The sequence below is a fragment of the Oncorhynchus kisutch genome, linkage group LG2 (genome assembly GCF_002021735.2).
Source record: "Oncorhynchus kisutch isolate 150728-3 linkage group LG2, Okis_V2, whole genome shotgun sequence".
Lineage (NCBI taxonomy): Eukaryota > Metazoa > Chordata > Actinopteri > Salmoniformes > Salmonidae > Oncorhynchus > Oncorhynchus kisutch.
The window spans coordinates 48,269,905-48,294,424 of NC_034175.2; the positions used below are offsets into that span (position 1 = coordinate 48,269,905).

At 41.3% G+C, this 24,520-nt stretch overlaps 1 protein-coding gene across 1 annotated transcript in view; it reads left to right on the plus strand.

The window, feature by feature from the left end:
* Positions 1–15,964, plus strand: part of LOC109902693 (parathyroid hormone 2 receptor) — a 93,353-nt gene extending 77,389 nt beyond the window's left edge. Inside the window, exons 10-13 of the mRNA XM_020499279.2 lie at positions 4,365–4,459; positions 6,368–6,506; positions 13,892–13,933; positions 14,167–15,964. Coding sequence (XP_020354868.1) covers positions 4,365–4,459; positions 6,368–6,506; positions 13,892–13,933; positions 14,167–14,565 — 675 coding nt within the window. The 3' untranslated portion in view covers positions 14,566–15,964. The remainder of the gene's footprint in view (positions 1–4,364; positions 4,460–6,367; positions 6,507–13,891; positions 13,934–14,166) is intronic.
* The last annotated feature ends 8,556 nt before the right edge of the window (positions 15,965–24,520 follow it).

A 24,520-nucleotide genomic window follows, 5' to 3' on the forward strand; every position in this document is an offset into this window, starting at 1 on the left:
ACACGGACTGATCTGAGAGCAGGAAAGGCAAATTCAGTTCACATGATAATTGCTCTTTCTCTCTCATGCGCGTGTGCAGGTGTGCGTCTGTTTATGTGTGGGTATGTGTGGGCGTACGTTTGTGCATGTATACATGTGTGCATGTGCTTATCTGACGATCCCACCAATTATTCAGCAGATAACACCCACAATGAAGTATAAAAATACATCTCCTTTCCCTGACAGTTGGAATTGAATGTCTAATAATATCATTACCAGAAAAATAACAACAACATTGTCACTAATATGCAAATCCATACAAGGAGCTGAGCAGCATCTAATGAATGTCAGACAGGGACAACATGAGCTCAGAAGTCTCTCATGACCTTGGTGACCATGGTGTTACAATTGCGAACACTACAGGACAGAGGCCAGAGAGGCAGGAAATGGAGATAGGAGGATAGCGAGAGATCATTCGAATTCCCAGAATATAATGGGACTTTAGGTCTATCGTAGGCATGAGTATATAATATACACATAATGATTATGATGTTTAGTAAGTCTTGTTGTGTAATTTGATTCACTGATTGGTTCGAACCTTTGTTATAGAGTTGTTCTTACTTTATAATTATGACTACAGTGCACACAAATCCTTGGGAGAAAATATAGACAACCAATACTGTATGTTTACAGCCACAGTATTTATTGAGTTCAGACGACCTACTTTTTTGTCAGTGTGTGGGTTATCGGGAGCTTTAAAGATTAGACACACAGACCTGCCTGCTGAGACCCATCACCAAGCAAAGTTGTTTCAGAAGCTGAAGAAACAGACACAGTATGACGATGTCTGCTTCTTACACTGTCTATGGGGGTCTCTCGCATGAATGAAGCCAGCTAGTGAAATTTGAGAATCTTTAACTGGAAGAAAATTGCACACTGGCAAAATATGATCGATTTTGATGGAGTTTAAACATTCAACTCTGACCCCCATTTCCCCGCCATCTCTGTGTTAACTCTGGGAAATCATATGCAGACTGCGATGTGAGCAATTGTAACTCCTTTGGAGGCACACTTACAGTATCTTATCATAATAGCCAATTTGCCAGTTGCAGCTTCCACTCCACTGACTGTCTGACTGACTTTGAAGTGTTATCTTTTGCGATGGGAGTTCACAATGCCCGATCGGATCATGTAGGATTAATAACATACTGTACATAATTTAAATCCTTATGTTGTTTCTGTTCACATGTCACTTACTCGATCAGCCAGACTATGTATTCTAAAGCAGGTGCGTTGTTAAATGTTACATTAAAATTAATTTTGCCTCGTGGCTGTCTGTTTTAATCAGTTGTTCTCCCATCCTTCCTACCAGTAAGCAGCTTTGGTCTCAGTCTCTGTTCCCTTTGGGTCTGAGACTGGAGGGAATGTATACAATTACACTGATTTGAAATGAAGGAGTATGAAGTGATTGGGATCTGAGGAGGGCGATCTGAATCTATAAGTAAGGTGGAATGAATAAGAGATCAGGTTAAATCCCAAATGGCACCCTGTTCCATGTTTACCTGGTCAAAAGTAGTGCACTATAAAATAAATAGGGTGCCATTTGGGACGTATTAAAATAATCTGTCTGGAAGGAATGAACTGAGGTTGAGAGTGGTTGTCTGAAAAGATTATATCTGTTCTGAGAATATACTGGATCTGGGTCTGAAGGCTTTCCATCCAGCCCTGCTACTCGTCATTTAATTATGGTCCAGGGAGAATACTTTTTAGTTAAATAGTTAGAGAAGTTGAATATTTGAAAGAAAGTGTGTTAGTTCAGGGCTGGCTAGCTCTCCAGTATGGGATTTGGAAAACATTCTCACTCATATGGTGAGAATGGGCTGTCAAAGGCCGATCATATAGCTTGTCTAGATGTCATTAGTCACATATACACTCTACATGAATGGTGAAACAAATTAAGCCCCAACAGTCTCACCAAGATGGTTGAGATGATCAAATTAAAATTCATTGCATCCATTGCAGTGGTAACAGACTGCAATGTATGGCACAATAACCAATCATTCTAAAATGAGACTACTGTTGAATGTATTTTGTATTCATATTGCCATGATTTTTCTCATGCAAAGTGATAGAATGGTGTTTAATGGATGTTAGGTTTCATTAGGAACCCCAATCCAAAAGCCCTCTCAGAACGAAATGCCTAAATACATAAACAACAATTTGCATTTTTCCAATTATTGAATTCTATTGTGGCAAAGGCATTCAACTGATTGCCACATATATTGCCACTTTTCTTAATGCTATTCTCACCAGTCACTGAGAGGTTTTCCTCAGAGAGAAATTATCATTCATCATAAATGGAACATTGACCTGATTCCGTTTATGAGTCAGGTATATTTCTGAGTTTGGAATCGAATGCTGCCTCAACACTCGGAACATTCCTTGAAGCCCATTACAAAGCCTATAATCTCCCTTATATTAGATTTGGAGTTCTATAACTCACACTCGTACTTGTGCTGAATTGCTTTATGTAATGATATACAGTGCCTTCGGAAAGTTATTTACACCCCTTGACGTTTTCCATATTTTGTTACGTTTCAGCCTTGTTCTATAATTGATCAAATTACTTTTTTTCATCATCAATCTACACACAATACCCTATAATGACAAAACCAAAATCAGGTTTTTAGACATTTTTGCAAATGTATACAAAAAAACTAAAGAAAAATACCTTATTTACATAAGTATCCAGACCTTTGGCTATGAGACTTGAAATTGAGCACAAGTGCATCCTGTTTCCATTGATCATCCTTGAGATGTTCCTACAACTTTATTGGAGTCCACCTGTGGTAAATCCAATTGATTGGACATGATTTGGAAAGGCACACGCCTGTCTATATAAGGTCCCCCGGTTGACAGTGCATGTCAGAGCAAAAACTAAGCCACGAGGTCGAAGGAATTGTCCGTAGAGCTCCAAGACAGGATTGTGTCGTGGCACAGCTCTGGGGAAGGGTACTAAAAAAAAGTATTGAAAGTCCAAGAACACAGTGGTATCCATCATTCTTAAATGGAAGAAGATTGGAACCACCAAGACTCTTCCTAGACCTGGCAGCCCGGCCAAAATGAGCAATTGGGAGAGAAGGGCCTTGGTCAGGGAGGTGACCCAAGAACCCAATGGTCACTCTGACAGAGCTCCAAAGTTCCTATGTGGAGATGGGCGAACCTTCTAGAAGGACAGCCATCTCTGCAGCACTCCACCAATCAGGTCTTTATGGTAGAGTGGCGAAACAGAAGCCACTCCTCAGTAAAACAGAAGCCACTCCTCAGTAAAATGCACATGACAGCCCACTTGGAGTTTGCCAAAAGGCACCGAAAGGACTCTGACCATGAGAAACAAGATTCTCTGGTCTGATGAAACCAAGATTGAACTCTTTGGCCTGAATTCCAAGCGACATGTCTGGAGGAAACCTGGCACCATCCCTACGGTGAAGCATGGTGGTGGCAGCATCATGCTGTGGGGATGTTTTTCAGCGGCAGGGACTGGGACACTAGTCAAGATCAAGAAAAATATTAGCGAAGCAAAGTACAGAGAGATCCTTGGTGAAAACCTGCTCCAGAGTGCTCAAGACCTCAGACTGGGGCGAAAGTACACCTTCCAACTTGACAATGACCCTAAGCACACAGCCAAGACAATGCAGGAGTGTCTTCGGTACAAGTTTCTGAATGTCTTTGAGTGGCCCGACCAGAGCCTGGACTTGAACCCGATTGAACATCTCCGGAGAAACTTGAAAATAGCTGTCCAGCGATGCTGAATGGGAGACACTCCCCAAATACAGGTGTGCCAAGCTTGTAGCATCATACCCAAGAAGATTTGATACTCTGATTGCTTCCAATGGTGCTTCAACAAGTCTTAATACCTATGTCAATGTGATATTTCCATTTTTTTTTTTATATACATTTGCAAACATTTCTAAAAACCTGTTTTTACTTTGTCATTATGGGGTATTGTGTGTGCATTGATGAGGGAAAAAACGAATGATTTAATACATTTTATAATAAGGCTGTGACGTGAAAAAGTCAAGGGGACTGAATACTTTCCGAAGGTACTGCACTGTACATTAACATGGTAGATAGAACCTGTGTTTTCAGTGCAGCCACTGTATGTTCTATAATCTATCAACTGCTTCCTGACAGTTAAACCCATTTTCTCTATAATGGGATTATGAAGAGATATGAAGTGCTAAGAAAATAGTATTTTCAGGGAATTGAGACGAGATTAAAGAAGTGAGGCAATTAGTTTCAAGCAGAGGAGTTGTACTCTCTGCAATGAAGTGTCTAGTATCTCTGGCTCGGCTAATTAGAACTTTTTCCAATTGTCCTTTCAGCTCAACTTTATCCTTTTTGTGAACATTGTGCGAGTGCTGGCGACAAAGATCAGGGAGACCAATGCAGGGAGATACGACACAAGAAAACAGTACAGGTGGGTAGATCAATGTCACAGTGACATTGGCAAAGATTTACATTTACATTTACATTTTAGTCATTTAGCAGACACTCTTATCCAGAGCGATTTACAGTTAGTGCAAATATTTCTGTAAGATGTCTGTAAGGACCTACTAGTTATTTGAATCGCTATTGATTCAAATGTGAAAGGCATTCTACCTTTAATTATTTCTAAATGCACAATGTGTTTTAGGCTGTAGAGTTGCACATTTGAAATTAAATATGCTATTTACTCTGCTCTGCATTTTGTTTTGTATTTGATTTGACCTTTAGTTCCTCCTTTCATGTTCCCTTTTGAAAATAACTTGATAGGTGTACATTTTGTCTAGGGTGTAAAATGTCTTGCCTCTAGTTTACAATTCATGTTCTGTCTGAAATCTCCTCTGTGCCCCCTTAACATTACAAAATAGGATGATAGGTCATAAAGCATACAGAAGAGCACAGGCAAGGTCCATGCCTCAGGCAAGGTCCATGCCTTCAACTTCTTTATTCTAGGCCTCAGGGAACTTATGGTACCAGTGTGTATTTGACCAAAACCAATTAAGCTTAATTTAACATTATGCTTTGAGAAAGTCTGCCCCTGGCCCAAAGCCTTATGATTTTATCCATATTTATCCATATAATATTTGGATGTTGAATTCCTATACTCAGTACTAACTATATCCTTACATTTAGAAAATGTACTCATCAGCCTTGTTGTTATTACCCATGATGGTAAAAAACAACATCCACAGTGGATGTTGAAAGCCGCTGTAATGATAGGGCTGTGTGTTGGGGAGGTAATAGTTATTCAGGGGTTCATTCAGAGCGTGCATCTCAAATGACACTCTAGTATTCCCTATATAGTCAACCACTTTTGGCCAAGGGCCCATAAGGCTCTGGTCAAAAGTAGTGAACTATAATGGGAAGAGGATGCCATTTGGGACTGATCCAGAGTGTTTCCACCAGGGTCGCAGTTGGGCCAAACCCCACGTCACTGCTAGGCTTAATAATAGTCAGTGATCAATTGGTTCTGCCTCTCCTCCCCTGCTGAGCAGCGTACCACAGTGCAGTGCTGGGCACCAGGTGGCCGGTTAACAGCTGACATGATGCCAGGGATGTCTCATGTTTGCACAAACACACACACACACACACACACACTCACCCACACACACACACCCACACACCCACACACACACACACACACAGGCATTGACGCCGACGTACACACACACACACACACACAGGAGTGCACAGGCACACACACGCACGTTTACACACATGCACAGGCACAACACACACACGCAGATAACATCACTCTGCTGGAGACTGTCAACCCTGCTGTGGGAGTCAGTCATGTGTTCACTGAACTGTAGCATGACTGATGATGGCTGTTGATACGAGGCACTGAACTAAATGTGCCATTTTACAATCCATTTACATCATTCTCCGTTCGGAACTTCGGCCTACATGCCATTTAAAAATGCTTTATAATTACCGGTAGATGTTGTTGCTTATTGGCATTTTCACTGATGGATCAGGAGATTGGTTGGATAGATAACTAATGCAGAACAGATCTGAGGGGAAGAACCACCAGAGACCCCTCTGGAGAGGAGATCAGAAGGCAGCAAATGTGAAATGACTAATGGCCATCTGTGAAACTTGAAACACTGTTGGTGAGTGTCGATGTCATGACTGAATCCACTGTGATATAAAGACTGGTGATGTTCAGCTTTTGTTTTTGTGAGAAAAACAATTGCATTGAAGTCGGGCTGCGCACAATTATTGGTCACCTTCCATCCCAGATAATGACCTATTATGAGATAAAGATTCAGCAATTCTACATCTCATCTTGTCTTGCTCAAACTGATCCCCTCCTATCCTCTGTTTTTGTCTGTATCCACAGGAAGCTAGCTAAGTCCACCCTAGTGCTGGTGCTGGTGTTTGGGGTCCACTACATTGTGTTTGTGGGGATGCCTCACACCTTCCAGGGCCTCAGCTGGGAGGTCAGGATGTACTTCGAGCTCTTCTTCAACTCCTTCCAGGTAACTAACTATCTTTTGAAAATTAGTTATTTGTTACATTTGTTACTTGACATGTATGATATGAGGTACACATCCCTCAGGTTTATCAAGCTGGCATACTTTTACCTTGTTTTTTGTGTTTTACACTTATATTGTTGAAGACATTTTTATCAACTTCAGGGAGACTTCAATAACTTCAGGGAGAACTTTACTTTTCAACACTCCTTGAACTTTATTCTGTAAAGTGAGGCTGTTTGTGGTCCCACCAACATTCATCACAAATAATCAGGCAATGAAATTATGATTCAGCTTCTTCAACTCTACTTTTATCTAGGTCGGTGACACTTAATCGATTCAAAACTCTGCCAGAAGCATTGGGAGAGGATCAATACAACTGATTGCTACTGTACTTTCTATATTATCATCTTTGTCCTTGGCTCTCCCTGGCCCTCACTGTCTAGACCTGTATGAGAAATGATGCAGTACCTGGGAGAAAATGAGGAAAATGTGTTTCTACTAGAGATACTCCTACTGAGGTGATAGTGAAAGATTACTCTTACTCTATTCTAGTCCTGCATTCCTCTCCCTGAAGAAAGGCCAATCTACTAGGACTGATAAAATTGAGGCTGCTTTAGTGTACTCTAGTAGCAACACTTACAGTAACCCTGGCCCACAGGTAATGCTAATAATGGGCTCTGAATCATATGATAAGTCCTGTGTGGCTCGGTTGGGTAGAACATGGCACTTGCAACGCTAGGGTTATGGGTTCTATTCCCACAGGGGACCAATACACAAAAGTATGAACAATTATGCACTCGCTGTTAGTCACTCTGGATGAGAATGGCTAAAATGTGGTGTCAATAACGTATGGGTCCCACCCTCTTTTGGCACCTATAATCACATTCTGTACTAAATAATTCCTTTTGAATAGCATCCACTGTGAATGGAAGATGGCGCTTACTGTGTTCTGTAGGCCTAGGTCATAATAGTTACTTTAATTACTAATGTGGCAGAATAAGCCACTATATCCTGAAAGTTGAAGCCAAATCGCTAAATTAAATGAGGGAAAAATATTACACATTTTCTTTGTTTCTTGAAGAACACAGTTTCAATTCTACAATAGAACCGGTCCTCAAGGTTGAATGTACATGTAGCTACGAAAGCTGATACAACAGTATCCAATTAAATAAAGTAGGATCCAATTTTTAAAGAAAGCTTTGAAGTTGTATCCCACGAAAATAAGAACAGGAGTTTGACCTGAACCAGTGAAAGCTACTTTGCTGTGTAGCATTCGCTACGTATCATTCGCTCCGTTGAGTTCACTCAGACTGGTGCGGTTTGACAGGGTCCTCAGGCAGGTGGGGAGATTCCCTTCCCTCCTGCTACTGCCTGTCTAGCCGAGTCTAGCTGAGGCCAATAAAGACAGGGAAGGTCCTTCTCCGGACCAAGTGCTAGTGACAGATCCGGTTCACTTGGATCAGCTGCACTCTGTCTGTCATATGGCATATGAATAGGCATATGAATCATAGCAAAACATCTCATGCATTCTTATGGCATTTCAGAAGTCTGTGTTATGTTGAATAGAGAGAGAATAAAGGGGAGAAGGGCACTTTTCCCCCCTGGAATACAGTGACTTTTGAAAGTATTCTCTCCCCATGACCTTTCCACATTTTGTTGTGTTACAAAGTGGGATTAAAATTGATTAAATTGTCCTTTTTTGGCAACAATCTACACAAAATATTTCTAATGTGAATGTGAAAATGTAAATGTGAATGTGAAAATCGATTAATGAAACACGAATATAGTTTGATTAGATAAGTATTCAACCGCCCGAGTTAAAACATGTTCAAATCACCTTTGGCAGTGATTACAGCTCTTAATCTTTCTGGGTAAGTCTCTAAGAACTTCGTAAACCTGGATTGTACAATATTTGCCCATTTGTTCTTTTTAAATTCTTCAAGTTCTGTCAAGTTACTTGTTGATCATTGCTAGACAGCCATTTAAGTCAAAACTGTAACTAGGTCACTCAGGAACCTTCAATGCTGTCTTGGTAAGTAACTCAAGTGTATATTTGGCCTGGTGGTTAAAGTTGTTGTCCTGCTGAAAGGAGGATTTGTCTCCCAATGTCTGTTGGAAAGCAGACTGAACCAGGTTTTCCTCTAGGACTTTGCCTGTGCTTAGCTTCTTCTCTTTTTATCCTAAAAAACTCTAGTCTCAATGACAAGCATACCTATAACATAATGCAGCCACAACCATGCTTGAAAGTATGAAGAGTGGTACACAGTTACAGTGCCTTCGGAAAGTATTCAGACCCCTTGACTTTTTCAAAGGTTTTGTTTCGTTACAGTCATATCGTAAAATGTATTAAATCAGTTTTTCTCAACATCAATCTACACACAATACCATATAATGACAAAGCAATAACAGGTTTTTAGAAATTAAAAACAGAAATATCACATTTACATAAGTATTCAAACCCTTTACTCAGTACTTTGTTGAAGCACCTTTGGCAGCAATCAGAGAATCACGTCTTCTTGGGTATGATGCTATAAGCTTGGCACATTTTTATTTTGGGAGTTTCTCCCATTCTTCTCTGCAGATCCTCTCAAGCTCTGTCAGGTTGGATGGGGAGCATTGCTGCAGAGCAATTTTCAAGTCTCTCCAGAGATGTTCGATCAGGTTCAAGTCCAGGCTTTGGCTGGACCACTCAAGGGCATTCAGAGACTTGTTCCGAGGCCACTTCTCCGTTGTCTTGGCTGTGTGCTTAGGGTAATGTCCTGTTGGAAGGTGAACCTTTGTCCCAGTCTGAGGTCCTGAGCACTCTGGAGCAGGTTTTCATCTATGTTCTCTCTCTACTTTGCTCTGTTCATCTTTACCTCGATCCTGACTAGTCTCAGAGTTCCTGCTGCTGAAAAAGCGGGCCGTAAAATCTTGTTTTTCATTGTCAGAGAGTTTTTAGGTGCCTTTTGTCTAACTCCAAGTGGGCTTTCATGTGCCTTTTACTGAGGATTGGCTTCCGCCTGGCCACTCTACCATAAAGGCCTGATTTGTGGAAGGATCGGACCCTTTTTTTCAATTTTGGCCTAAAATGACATACCCAAATCTAACTGCTTGTAGCTCAGGACTCAGGATATGCATATTCTTGATACCATTTGAAAGGAAATACTTTGAAGTTTGTGGAAATGTGAAATTCATGTTGGAGAATATAACTCATTAGATCTGATAAAGGTAATAGAAAGAAAAGAAACATTGATTTTCTATTTTCTTTTTTGTTCTATCATCTTTGAAATGCAAGGGAAAGGCTATTATATCACTTAGGAGTCGAGAAGCAATTTAGATTGTGGCCACTAGATGGCAGCAGTGTATGTGCAAAGTTTTAGACTGATCCAATGAACCATTGTATTACTGTTCAAAATGTTGTATCAAGTCTGCCCAAATGTTCCCAATTGATACATTTTCAAGTACATAACCGTGCACTCTCCTCAAACAATAGCATGGTCTTTTTTTCACAGTAATAGCTACTGTATATTGGACAGTGCAGTTAGATTAACAATAATTTAAGCTTTCTGCCCATATAAGACATGTCTATGTCCTGGAAGGTTTGCTGTTACTTACAACTGTCATGCTAATCACATTAGTTCATGTTAGCTCAACCATCCCAGGACAGGGGCACCCCATCCCGTAGAGATTAAAATCACCTTTGGCAGTGATTACAGCTCGGAATCTTTCTGGGTAGGTCTCTAAGAACTTTATAAATCTGGGTTGTACAATATTTGTCCATTATTCTTTAAAAAATTATTCAAGCTCTGTCAAGTTACTTGTTGATCATTGCTAGACAGCCATTTTCAAGTCTTGCCATAGATTTAAGCCAATTTAAGTCAAACCTGCAACTAGGCCACTCAGGAACATTCAATGCCTTCTTGGTAAATTCACTCGGATCAGCTTTACTCTGTCAGACATGAGAGCCTTCTGTTTTCAGTCAGTTTATCACAGCTGTGCCAGACAGTGTAATAGTGTGTAGGACGCCTTAGTAGTGGCTCACCACCAAGCATTTTCATCTCATTCTACTAATGAAATATTTCAGCTTCAAAACATACTTTTATGCTTTTGAATTGAATGATTTAAGTGGCTCATTATAGAGACACCAAACTGTTGTTTTAACGAGTAATGCTACATCTGACAGCTTGGTAGCTGCATTATTAGAAATCTCTGGTTAATCCTCATAAGCTGCTCATTGCATCTTAGCCTCCTTGTTATATCTTTAATAGTAGTTCTTCAGGCAAAAGGAAAAACACTTTATTTGACTACAAAGCGTGGCTTTCCTCGCACAATGTAGAACTGTCTTATTTGTCTGGTTGTCTTTCTATGGAATTGCCCAGAGAATAAGAGCTTTCCTCCCATTTGTTTTTGTTTCCACGTTTGTTTGTGATGTGTTTTGTAATATCTTTCCCTTCCCTTGTCTCCAGTTAGCAAAGGGCATTAATATTATTCCGGTTTCTACATACATCATAGCTGCATTACCCTGAGGCATTATTCTTCATACAGCACAATATGAAGTGTGGAAACCTCCGTACATTAAAACATTAGTCGTTTAGCAGACACCCTCATCCAGAGTGATTTACATGAGAAATTAGGGTTACGTGCCTTGCTCAAAGGCACAATGACAGATTTTCTCACCTAGTCGGCTCGGGATTTGAATCAGGGACTGGCCCAACACTCTTAACCGCTAAGCTACCTGCCGCCCATTTAATATTGTACGTTTGAGTATGATCCTGTGGTTTATGTAGGCCATGGTAGCGAAGTAATTACAATTTATCAGATTAACACGGGAGGGATAAATGAGCAGATGATGATGTGCAAGTAGAGATACTGGTGTGCAAAAGAGCAGAAAGTAAATAAAAACAGTATGAGGATGAGGTAGGTAGATTGGGTGGGTTATTTGCAGATGGACTATGTACAGCTGCAGCGATCGGTTAGCTGCTCAGATAGCTGATGTTTAAAGTTAGTGAGGGAAATATAAGAACAAGTTCTCATTTGCAACTGCAACCTGCTGTCACGCCCTGGTCTTAGTATTTTGTGTTTTCTTTATTATTTTGGTCAGGCCAGGGTGTGACATGGGTTATTTTATGTGGTGTGTTTTGTCTTGGGGTTTTTGTAGGTTATGGGATTGTGGTATAGTATAGTTGTCTAGGTAAGTCTATGGTTGCCTAGAGTGGTTCTCAATCAGAGGCAGGTGTTTATCGTTGTCTCTGATTGGGAACCATATTTAGGCAGCCATATTCTTTGAGTGTTTCGTGGGTGACTGTTCCTGTCTCTGTGTTTGTTTGCACCAGATAGGGCTGTTTTGGGTTTTCACGTTACATTTATTGTTTTTTGTATTGTTCATCATTATCTTTATTAAAGATGTATGAAGAAAACCACGCTGCATTTTGGTCATCCTCTCCTTCATCGGAAGAAAACCTTAACACCTGCGACCTGGCCAAGATAAAGCAAAGTAGTTTGACACGTACAACAACACAGAGTTACACATGGAAGTAACAAACATACAATCAATAATACAGTAGAAAAGTATATATACAGCATGTGCAAATGAGGTAGGATAAGAGAGGTAAGGCAATAAATAGGCCATGGTGGCGAAGTAATTACAATATAGCAATTAAACACTGGAATGGTAGAATGTGCAGAAGATGTATGTGCAAGTATAGATACTGGGGTGCAAAGGAGCAAGATAAATAAATAAATACAGTATGGGGATGAGGTAGATTGGATGGGCTAATTTACAGGTGAGCTATGTACAGGTTCAGAGATCTGTCAGCTGCTCTGACAGCTGGTGCTTTAAGCTAGTGAGGGAGGTAAGAGTCTCCAGCTTTAGTGATTTTTGCAGTTTGTTCCAGTAGCAGAGAACTAACAGTGTGACAATATTTTAGTTTTACTCATCATTCCGTTTCTCTATTTATCAGCTCAATGTGGTGATGAGATAAAGGAGTGTAAATTACACCATGTGTTCTTTGCAAGTTTAGTGCTCTCTGCTTACTAAGCAAGTCACATGCATGCCTCCGCTCTGTCTACAGCAAAGCCAACCACTGCAAAAGATCTGCAACCTTAACAGAGAGCAAAAGGGTGCTGCTGCTTACATAAAGAAAGCAAGAGTGGAGAAAAGGGCTAGATTTGAAAGAGAGACGGACAGATATAATGGTCTGTGAGATATACCAGAAGGGATGCCGATCAATGCAAGACCTTTTCTTATGATTGATGATTCTTATAAATGATGATTTGAGAAATGAAGGTTGAAATCAACATATGAATCATATCAAAACATCTCATGCATTCTTATGGCATTTCAGATGTCTGTGTTGTGTTGAATAGAGAGAGAATAAAGGGGAAAAGGGCACTTTTCCCCCCTGGAATACAGTGCCTTTCAAAATTATTCTCTCCCCATGACTTTTCCACATTTTGTTGTGTTACAAAGTGGGATTAAAATGGATTAAATTTGCATTTTTTGGCAACAATCTACACAAAATACTCTGTAATGTGAAAATCGATTAATGAAAAATAGAACACTAATATAGTTTGATTAGATAAGTATTCAACCGCCTGAGTCAATACATGTTAAAATCACCTTTGGCAGTGATTACAGCAATCCTTGATTGTACGATAGTTGCCCATTTGTTCTTTTTAAAATTATTCAAGCTCTGTCAAGTTACTTGTTCATCATTGCTCGACAGCCATTTTCAGGTCTTGCCATAGATTTTCAAGACGATTTTAAGTCAAACCTGTGACAAGCATACCCATAACATGATGCAGCCAATTTGCAAATAAATTCATTAAAAATCCTACAATGTGATTTTCTGGATTTTTTTCCCTCGTTTTGTCTGTCATAGTTGAAGTGTACCTATGATGAAAATTACAGGCCTCTCTCATCTTTTTAAGTGGGAGAACTTGCACAATTGCTGACTAAATACTTTTTTGCCCCACTGTATGTGTGTGAGGTATATACTTTTTTGTTTCAAAGTAGATTTGTTTAAGACTACCAAGAATCACTCTGTGTGACCCTGATTTAGCCCACTGCAGTAAAACTGTGAATCAATTTAAAATGCAAGCTGTAACACAACAAAATGTGTAAAAAGTCAAGGAGTGGGAATACTTTCTGTAGGCACTGTACATGTCACCAGATTGACAAAGGCTTTGCGATTTACAGCAGACAACAAGTGCCTTGTTCAAAGGCACACCAACAGATTTGTTCACCTATTCTGTTCTTAACTGCTAGGTTACCTGCAGCCCCAATGCTATACACTTTCCATTGATTTACAATATGAACATTGAATTGCAAAGCCCCTGCAACCCGGAAATAAACTGATCTTCTTTATGACATTGGTTCTCACCTCACACTCTTCTGTCTCTTCCAGGGGTTCTTTGTATCCATCATCTACTGCTACTGCAATGGAGAGGTGAGTGAGGATGATTTTACACTCTGTATAAGTTGTGTAACTTCAACATAAGACATCTCTAGGTTGAGAACATCCCTAGAGCGGCTCCTTAGATCTCTGTTCTTTCAACATATGAGAAACAAGGGCTAAGATTCCCCCCAACCCTTTTCCTTTCTATTTCTTCCCATCTTCCTCCCCAACCACCCCCCTACGCCCTCTTTCTCCCCCTCACCCTCTCCTCATCTCCCCCAAAGGTCCAGGCAGAGATCAAAAAGACGTGGACTCGTTGGAACCTGGCGTTTGACTGGAAAGGTCCGGTGGTGTGTGGCAGGTACCGCTACGGCTCGGTGCTCACAGTGCTCAACAACAGCACCATCAGCCAGTCCCAGCTGGCCGGGATTGGCCCTGCCACCCGATCCACCGCCCTCTTCTCCAGCCGGGTCTACCGGAGCAACGGACCCCCTACACTCAGCACCCATGCCACCCTGCCTGGCTACGTCATTAGTAACTCAGACCCAGACAGCCTCCACCCCTCCATCCCTGAGGAACCAGAGGAGGACAGTGCCAAGCAGGTGGATGACATCTCTCTGAAGGAGACGCTGCCTGTACTCAACAGTAGCATGACCGCAGATGATGATGAGGAGACGCTGTAGACAAGGGGAGATGCGGGAGGATTTCCTGAATCTTTATAATGGCTGGGAAAAACACCAGGCCTTTGGGGCAGGGACCAAAGACTCCTGGCCCTAGACTTGGAACCGCATGTACATTCATAGAGATACAAATGTAGTAGTGCTGTGCAGGTTGACTCATAACCCGCAGCCCCCACGGTTATATCCGCAAGGCGGGTGGGTTTAGGGTCCTTAATTATTGTGTGGATGAAGGGCGGGTAGGTTGCGGGCGGGTTGAATAAAGAGAAAACAATACCTTGAAAAATCCATAAATGTATCATTCATATCTATAGGCTACATTGAGGGTTTTCTTTCATTATTTTAGGCAATCTGGAATTAGTGCGTAAACCTAAGCTGTAGGTGTGCCAAATAACCTACACACCAATCGCCAAAAACCTTTGGAAACGGGCAGAGAAAGTTAACTCGATCCACTGAGACAAAAAGGACAATGTCAGAGTTTTTTTATTCAATAAGAGAAAAGCTGCACAGGGGAGAGTTGAAAATAAAGAGAAGGTAGGGCCAGAAAAGTAATGTTTGGGAAAGATTTGGTGAAGTGGTAAAAGAGGATGATAACAGTGTTGTGTGATGATTGTGAGCCGCTATACAAATTCAACAGTCACAAGATGGGGACTTAAAATAGCCCTATGACACATCAAGGGAATGGTAGCCTACTGTTCAGATGGGTTAAATGGAAAAGGAAATCTGGACACTGACTGTAGGGTCTATAACCTCTCACATAGCCTTAATATTAACTCCTGCAGAATTAAGCATTTTTTGCAGTAAAATGATACAGCAACTGTTTGAATCAGGAACAGGATACATACAGTGGATCTATATGCAGGCTACAGACTCAAACACACAGAAACACTCCACAGTTTAGGGGTAAGACAACAAACAATAAAACACATGTATCATCTTTGTACAAAATCATGGACTGACTTTTTGTAGCCAATGCATGACATTTTCAAGCAAAAAATACAAATGTTTATTGCTTTATCCATGTGATTTTGGGCCAAGGATCCATGTTTTCTGCCAAACACTCCCCAGTTGTTGACAATCAGACATTCCATCCTTTAGGGGAGGTGAGGGCTAAAGTCAGTACTAAGGGCTAGAGGAACTGACTGCATCATGTGTCTGTTTGTGCAAAGCATGATTTTTTTCAAATCCAAAATTACATTTGACTGACTAACAGATGTCTGGATGCCAACAGTATTTTGTTTCCCCCTTGTCAAGCTGAGTTCTATCCAGTCTAGAAAAATACCTTTAAAAAAAGCTAATTTCTCTCAGAGTCTGGCTTGTTGTTGGCTTAAGTGATTACATTCATGTCTCAGTGATATTTGTTGTTCTCTTCTCTGTTTACTTGTGATAAATGTTATTTCACTGCTCCCTGTTCTCGATTATTTCTGTCTTTTAAAGTTACTTACATTACTGTCACTCGTACAGAGAGATTGGTAAATTCACTGTGTATTGTAGACAGCTCTTTTTTTTCTCCCTCAGGTCTGTATTGTGTTAATTACTGTATCGTTCTTTCAGACCTGTATTGTGTATTTACTGTATCGTTCTTTCAGACGAGGGTCTCATCAAATCAAACCTCTATTACTGTGTTTGTACAGACAAGGCTATTCTATTCTATTTCCTGGAAGTCATTTTAGTCGAGCCAAGGTTGATTCCTATATGCATCAATATAGATATGGTTCTCAATTGTACAGTTCCTAACCAACCCAAAATGGTTTAATCATGTTAGTAAGTGTATATGTGTATGAGCACGTCCATTCAGGGGTGTCAAACTCATTTTCACACATTCGGTCTCCAACGAGGTCCAGAGGGCTGCACTGATATTTTTTGTATATTTGTATATTTTTCTAATTTTAAAGTATTTTGAGTTGTTTTATTTTTTATATATGTTTTTTACTCAAACCACCCAAGGGCCAAATTGACCCCCTGCTTTAAGCAAACCAAAAGCTATTCTATATTAGTTCCTGTAAAAATATGGCCCTCAATTTAACAGGGTGCCAAGAGAAGCCCAATGGATCAATAATGGTAGTTAGTTTATGGGCACTTACAGGTAAAGGCCTGTTGAGGCCATATCGCCTGACTGTAAAAATGTAGAAAATAACAGGGACTTAGTAAATGGAAAACAAAAGTGTGTTCAACAAGGACAAAAGTCACATTTTGAACATATGCAGCAAAATATTCCACAAATCCTGAAAAATAGGCTATGATTAGAGTGGTTCACCATGCACAATTACAGTGGTTGGCGCCACTGGCCCTCCAACTGTGAGTGTAATTGAACCAGCACCTCTAAAATCATGGGGAGTTGTGGTGAAATGAACAATAGTAATGTCCCAGCCAAAACGGTGTGACTAGAGGAACAATGGATGGAATCAATGTTCTCTATAACAGTAGAAGAAGTTTAGCTTGGAATCGATTGCATGGAATTGATCCAAAGGCTAAGCTAAAACGCCAAACAGCCTTGGCTTTTGAAAAGTTACATCTCTCTATGGTCTAACCAATAGACTACATTCATGTCTAAAATGGGAACCGTGATGTCGTGTCTTTGGCTATGCTAGATTAAGTGATATGACATGCTATTCTATAAAATAATTTCTCTGTAATTAATATCACCTGATTAAGCTAATCAGGTAAATGTAATTAACTAGAAAGTCGGGGCACCACGAAAGAATGTTTATAGAGCTGTTATCTTCCGAATAAACTCTTAAAGACCCAGTAATCTTTTACATCAGTAGCAGTCAATATTTAATCCTCACCTTATTCAGTCTCATCTGGAAGTTGTATATTCTTGGTAATATTCACGAAACCTGGCTAACAAGTTGAATCAGCAATACAAAATTTGGTTTAATTATTTATTTACTAAATACCTAAATAATCACACAGAATTACATCTACACGGAATGGATCATACATTAATTACAATTGATGTCATAAAGGAAAACGTTCCTGGCGGACGGAACAGATATGACGGCTGGTTACACAAAGAAAGGGGTTTGGGGTTTGAATGAAAGACTGAGGAACAAAAATATTTTGTGTCTCCACCATAGCTGCCATAGGCTATGCTATCATAAATACAGTATCTTATGCATTCTAAATAACCGGCCATTTGAAAAAGGAAAATGCAATAAATATTTAATCTGAGCTGCACTTCAGTAGATAGAAGGACGGGGTGTCCAGCATGGATCTCTTGTCCTCATCATCTTCACATTGAAATTCGATGCTAATTTCGTTAGGTTCTTATCGTTCAACCAGAGCTCACCCTGAGGTTAGCTTAGTTCTGTTGGTGATCTTGTCCTTTTAACGTGGGAACCGCCGTCCTCTCGTACTTGGAACAGAAAGTAGAATTTTTGTCAACCGGTATATATAGTGGTGAAAGAAGGGCGTGTTTCATAGTTTACAACCAATGTCTGTTCACTTAGGCGGGGCCTCTGAGTGAGCAGAGTTTCTCTATGACAAACCGTTCTCTCATTTAGGAAGCTGAAATAAATTTTCATATTTTCACAAATAGTTTTATATTTAAACATTTAAACTTCACAACAATTCCATGTGAATCTGATAACTAGAATGTGTCGACTTTCCAAGATACAGTTTATGTCATCCTGTAGTAGTAAGTAGTAATGTCTCAGGCAACAACTGATCTGAGATCATATTCATTAAGTACCAATGCATATTTTCAACTGGTTGGATTACCAAAATATGGTTCCGTTTCCCACCTTTTGATGTTACCAGACTCTCTATGTTACAAAGGCTTTACAAGAGTCAGCTCTATAAAGTAGAGAGAGAGAAAAGGGGAAAGGTATTTATGAGGGTCATAAACCTCACCCAACAGGCCAACGTCATGACATGGAATACGTCTGGTTAGGGGGCACAAGCGGAACCAGGCCTTTTTACCAAAGTTCTCTTTTGTTCAAAAAAGTATCTGTTTCTTCAAGCATTATGGCAAAAGACTTCATCGGTAGGGGCAGAGATAAAAAGCTAAATATATGTGTAAAAAAATGAGAGAAAATATGTTTTCACATCATCAAAGAGAAATGCAAATGCCATCAAATTCTGCTTGTCATCATTCGCAAGCAGCACCCGCATCAACACAGCACACATGCAAGGTTCACCTCTCTCGATGTCAAGTCTGTTTTGATGGGTTCTGTGCCAATTGCTCTCCCTGGAAAGTGGGGGCTGAGGTACCGACCTCCCATTATTGCATTGATAAGAGATGAAAGAGAGAGAAAGAAAAAGAGGAAGGGATCTACTCTTTGGCAGCAAGGAGCACAGCTCTCTCTTGTGTCAATTAAGAGCTTAATTGGTTACCTGTATACTGCTGTGTATGAAACACTCATGCCACAAAGAAGTCACTTGGAGACAAGTGGAGCGCCCAGGACTAGGACACTGACATTCCTATAATTCCTGTACTCTCTTCACCGCAGTGACCCATTAGTAGGGAAAATGTATGAGGTCTGAAGCTTGTTATAGCGACTCTATGACAAACAACTTTCAGCAGTCAACAATTGTTATGCTCTTTTAAACACCCTCATTAGCACAGGGAAGATAAGAATGATCTCTGGCTCTCGAAGGAGTTTGAAACGTTTCAGCTGCATCGCTGCCCTAAAATGAATACCTCAAGGAATTTTGCAATAACAAGAATGTTTCCTTTTGTGACAATTTTAATTTGATATGGGAACAACCAACGCTTTTTAAAGAGACGCGATTCACCCTAACCGCAGGGATTCCAGGAATATTTCCAGCAACATTGCAAACTGTTTTAGAGACTGATGGTCCGGGTCTGTTGGCGCTCCAGTCCTCCCTATTATAATTAGTAAGAGAGGACATGGAAAGCATGTTATGTCCCGTACAAGTGTGGCTAATGTAAGTACCCTCATTTATGTTCTTCTAACTCCCCTGAATACCTCTGCCAATCCGGCAGCTTGTGATTAACCCGGCAGCTAGTGATGAACTCGACAAGTGCTATTAGTTCTATCGTGAATTGAACAAAACGGTGACCCCCTTGGTTTTCAAATCATATCTTGGGCTGAGGGGAGGACGGCTCATAATAATGGCTGGAAAGGAGCGAATGGAATGGCATCAAACATGAAAACCATGTGTTTTATGTATCTGATACATTCCACCAATTACGCTCCAGACATTACCACAAGCCCGTCCTCCCCAATTAAGGTGCCACCAACTTCCTGTGCTCAAGAGTTGTATCATGGATAAGGACATTGAAATTGCTGATTACAACATCTTCTGGTGCGATAGACTGAAGGGGGAAGGGTGGCTATACAGTATACACTATGTGACCAAATGTATGTGGACACCTGCTTGTCGAACATCTCATTCCAAAATCATGGGGATTAATATGGAGTTGGTCACCCCTATGCTGCTATAACAGCCTCCACACTTCTGGGAAGGCTTTCCACTAGATGTTGGAACATTGCTGCTGGACTTGCTTCCATTCAGCCACAAGAGCATTAGTGAGGTTGGGCACTGATGTTAGGCGATTAGGCCTTGCTGACACTCGGCATTCCAATTAATCGCAAAGGTGTTCGGTGGGGTTGAGGTCAGGGCTCTGTGCATGCCAGTCAAGTTCTTCCACACCGATCTCAACAAACCTTTTCTGTATGGACCTCGCTTTGTGCACAGAGGTCCAATGGCCTCTGGAGTGAGCTTTACGCCACTCCAGCCAACGCTTGGCATTGCACATGGTGATCTTAGGCTTGTGTGTGGCTGCTTGGCCATGGAAAAACATTTCATGAGGCTCTAGACAAACAGTTATTGTGCTGACGTTGCTTCAAGAGACAGTTTGGAACTCGGTAGTGAGTGTTGCAACCGAGGACAGACGATGTTTACACACTACGGGCTTCAGCACTCGGCGGTCCCATTCTGTGAGCTTGTGTGGTCTAACATTTCACGGCTGAGCCGTTGTTGCTCCCAGACGTTTTCCATGCTCAAAAACAGTTGACCTGGGCAGCTCTAGCATGGCAGAAATGTTATGAAGTGACTTGTTGGAAAGGTGACATCCTATGACGGTGCCATGTTGAAAGTCACTGAGCTCTTCAGGAAGGACATTCTACTGTCAATGTTTGTCTATGGAGATTGCATGGCTATGTGCTCGATTTTATACACCTGACAACGACGGTTGTGGCTGAAATAGCCTTATCCACTAATTTGAAGGGGTGTCCACATACTTTTGTAAATATATTGTACTTTACATGCTGATATTGTCTTTTGTATTAAGGCATGTACCTGATAGGCCTATCTGCCTTCTATGGTTATGATGGTAATCACAATACCAGTGTTATCACAAGTTATGTCACCTGTTATGACATATGACATGGTTATGTGTCATAATGTGTTATAACGCTGGACGTCAAGTAAAGTGTTACCATATTTTAGCTACTGTAAGCCTAAGCAGCCTGTAGCTGTGTAGACAACTTAATTCCCCACAGAGGAACATTTTATGAAAGTCAGAGCCAGGGAAAAAACAACAACAAAACATATGATTAAACTTTAAAAGCTTGGTCATGCTTCCTTTAATAGTAGTTATTATAGTCACAGGAGGAGACTCTGCGTGAAGATTCAACGTGTTGTATTAGAATTTCACCATACAACGGGTAAATTGGTGGCAGCTTTTAAAGGGCTTTTAGCGACGTTTACTGCCTGATATTCTCAGTCACTAAACTATGCCTGTGTCTTAAATAGCACCCTTTTCACTACATAGTGCACTACTTTTGACCAGAGCCTAATGGGTCCTTGTCAAAAGTAGTGCATTATAGAGGGAATAGGGTGCCATTTGGGACGCGCTGCCTCTGCCTCTGTGCCGTTTTGCTTTTACCTCTTTAATGTGCAGAGGGGGGCATGCTGAGTGTCTTGCAGGTGGCCCAGAGTCACAAAGGGTTACATCCACTGACAGGATAGGGGGAACTGAGGGTGTCACCAACACTATCTGGCTTCCAGTCGTTGAAAGGGTTGACTTTTACGTTGCTCACTAGGATTGCATAATCAAGCGGAGCCGAGCACGTTGACTTGACCCGTTATCTGAGGTTCAACAACCCTGGAGTGAATTTGTATTCCATGTTCCTAAAGGTATCAAAGGTCAATCAGGAGAGATGTGGATTGATATAATGTATCCTTAAATCATATCTAATACCTTTTAAGACTTTTTCTGCTAGATGTTTGACCAGAAACAAAATGGTTGAAAATGTCTATACTGTATGCCTTCATTTCTCTAGAAAATATAAACTCTTACCTTTCATTTGACAAGAAATCTGATGTGCTCCTATGAACTTCACATGTTAGTGCTCATGAGTCCTTTTTACATGGAAATGCTCCAATATAATTCACAAAAATTGTGATGAATGCATTTAAAATACCACTTTCTGTTCTATGAAACTAGTGTAATGTAGAAATTCCAACATCAAGTTTGTGACTCTACAAACTTGTTAGATTCATTTGCAGTTTGTTTTGGCTGTGTTTCAGATAATCATTAATGAATCGTGAATGATGATGAGTGAAAAGTTAGAATCATAACTGTCAGACCCCCCCAAAAATGCTAACCTCCCAGTTATTGGTAATGGTGAGAGGTTAGCATGTTTTGTAGGAATTTTGATTTATTTTGATTTTATTTCACCTTTATTTAACCAGGTAGGCTAGTTGAGAACAAGTTCTCATTTACAACTGCAACCTGGCCAAGATAAAGCATAGCAGTGTGAACAGACAACAACGCAGAGTTACACATGGAGTAAACAATAAACAAGTCGAAACACAGTAGAAAAAAGTAAAAAAGAGTCTATATACATTGTGTGCAAAAGGCATGAGGAGTTAATAATTACAATTTTGCAGATTAACACTGGAGTGATAAATGATCAGATGGTCATGTGCAGGTATAGATACTGGTGTGCAAAAGAGCAGAAAAGTAAATAAATTAAAACAGTATGGGGATGAGGTAGGTAAATTGGGTGGGCTATTTACCGATGGACTATGTACAGCTGCAGCGATCGGTTAGCTGCTCAGATAGCAAATGTTTAAAGTTGGTGAGGGAGATAAAGGTCTCCAACTTCAGCGATTTTTGCAATTCGTTCCAGTCACAGGCAGCAGAGAACTGGAAGGAAAGGCGGCCAAATGGGGTGTTGGCTTTAAGGATGATCAGTGAGATACACCTGCTGGAGCGCGTGCTACGAGTGGGTGTTGCCATCGTGACCAGTGAACTGAGATAAGGCGGAGCTTTACCTAGCATGGACTTGTAGATGACCTGGAGCCAGTGGGTCTGGCGACGAATATGTAGCGAGGGCCAGCCGACTAGAGCATACAGGTCGCAGTGGTGGGTGGTATAAGGTGCTTTAGTAACAAAACGGATGGCACTGTGAAAAACTGCATCCAGTTTGCTGAGTAGAGTATTGGAAGCTATTTTGTAGATGACATCGCCGAAGTCGAGGATCGGTAGGATAGTCAGTTTTACTAGGTTAAGTTTGGCGGCGTGAGTGAAGGAGGCTTTGTTACAGAATAGAAAGCCGACTCTAGATTTGATTTTAGATTGGAGATGTTTGATATGAGTCTGGAAGGAGAGTTTACAGTCTAGCCAGACACCTAGGTACTTATAGATGTCCACATATTCTAGGTCGGAACCATCCAGGGTGGTGATGCTTGTCGGGCGTGCGGGTGCAGGCCGCGAACGGTTGAAAAGCATGCATTTGGTTTTACTAGCGTTTAAGAGCAGTTGGAGGCCACGGAAGGAGTGTTGTATGGCATTGAAGCTTGTTTGGAGGTTAGATAGCACATTGTCCAAGGAAGGGCCAGAAGTATACAGAATGGTGTCGTCTGCGTAGAGGTGGATCAGGGAATCGCCCGCAGCAAGAGCAACATCATTGATATATACAGAGAAAAGAGTCGGCCCGAGAAATGAACCCTGTGGCACCCCCATAGTGACTGCCAGAGGACCGGACAACATGCCCTCTGATTTGACACACTGAACTCTGTCTGCAAAGTAGTTGGTGAACCAGGCAAGGCAGTCATTAGAAAAACCGAGCCTACTGAGTCTGCCGATAAGAATATGGTGATTGACAGAGTCGAAAGCATTCGCCAGGTCGATGAAGACGGCTGCACAGTACTGTCTTTTATCGATGGCGGTTATGATATCGTTTAGTACCTTGAGCTTGGCTGAGGTGCACCCGTGACCGGCTCGGAAACCAGATTGCACAGCGGAGAAGGTACGGTGGGATTCGAGATGGTCAGTGGTCTGTTTGTTGACTTGGCTTTCGAAGACCTTAGATAGGCAGGGCAGGATGGATATAGGTCTGTAACAGTTTGGGTCCAGGGTGTCTCCCCCTATGAAGAGGGGGATGACTGCAGCAGCTTTCCAATCCTTGGGGATCTCAGACGATATGAAAGAGAGGTTGAACAGGCTGGTAATAGGGGTTGCAACAATGGCGGCGGATAGTTTCAGAAATAGAGGGTCCAGATTGTCAAGCCCAGCTGATTTGTACGGGTCCAGGTTTTGCAGCTCTTTCAGAACATCTGCTATATGGATTTGGGTAAAGGAGAAGCTGGGGAGGCTTGGGTGAGTAGCTGCAGGGGGGGGGGGGGGGCTGTTGGCCGAGGTTGGAGTAGCCAGGAGGAAGGCGTGGCCAGCCGTTTAAAAATGCTTGTTGAAGTTTTCGATTATCATGGATTTATCGGTGATGACCGTGTTACCTAGGGCAGCTGGGAGGAGGTGCTCTTGTTCTCCATGGACTTCACAGTGTCCCAGAACTTTTTGGAGTTAGAGCTACAGGATGCAAATTTCTGCTTGAAAAAGCTGGCTGCGTGTATTGGTTCCTGACTTCCCTGAACAGTTGCATATCGCGGGGAATATTCAATGCTATTGCAGTCCGCCACAGGATGTTTTTGTGCTGGTCGAGGGCAGTCAAGTCTGGAGTGAACCAAGGGCTATATCTGTTCT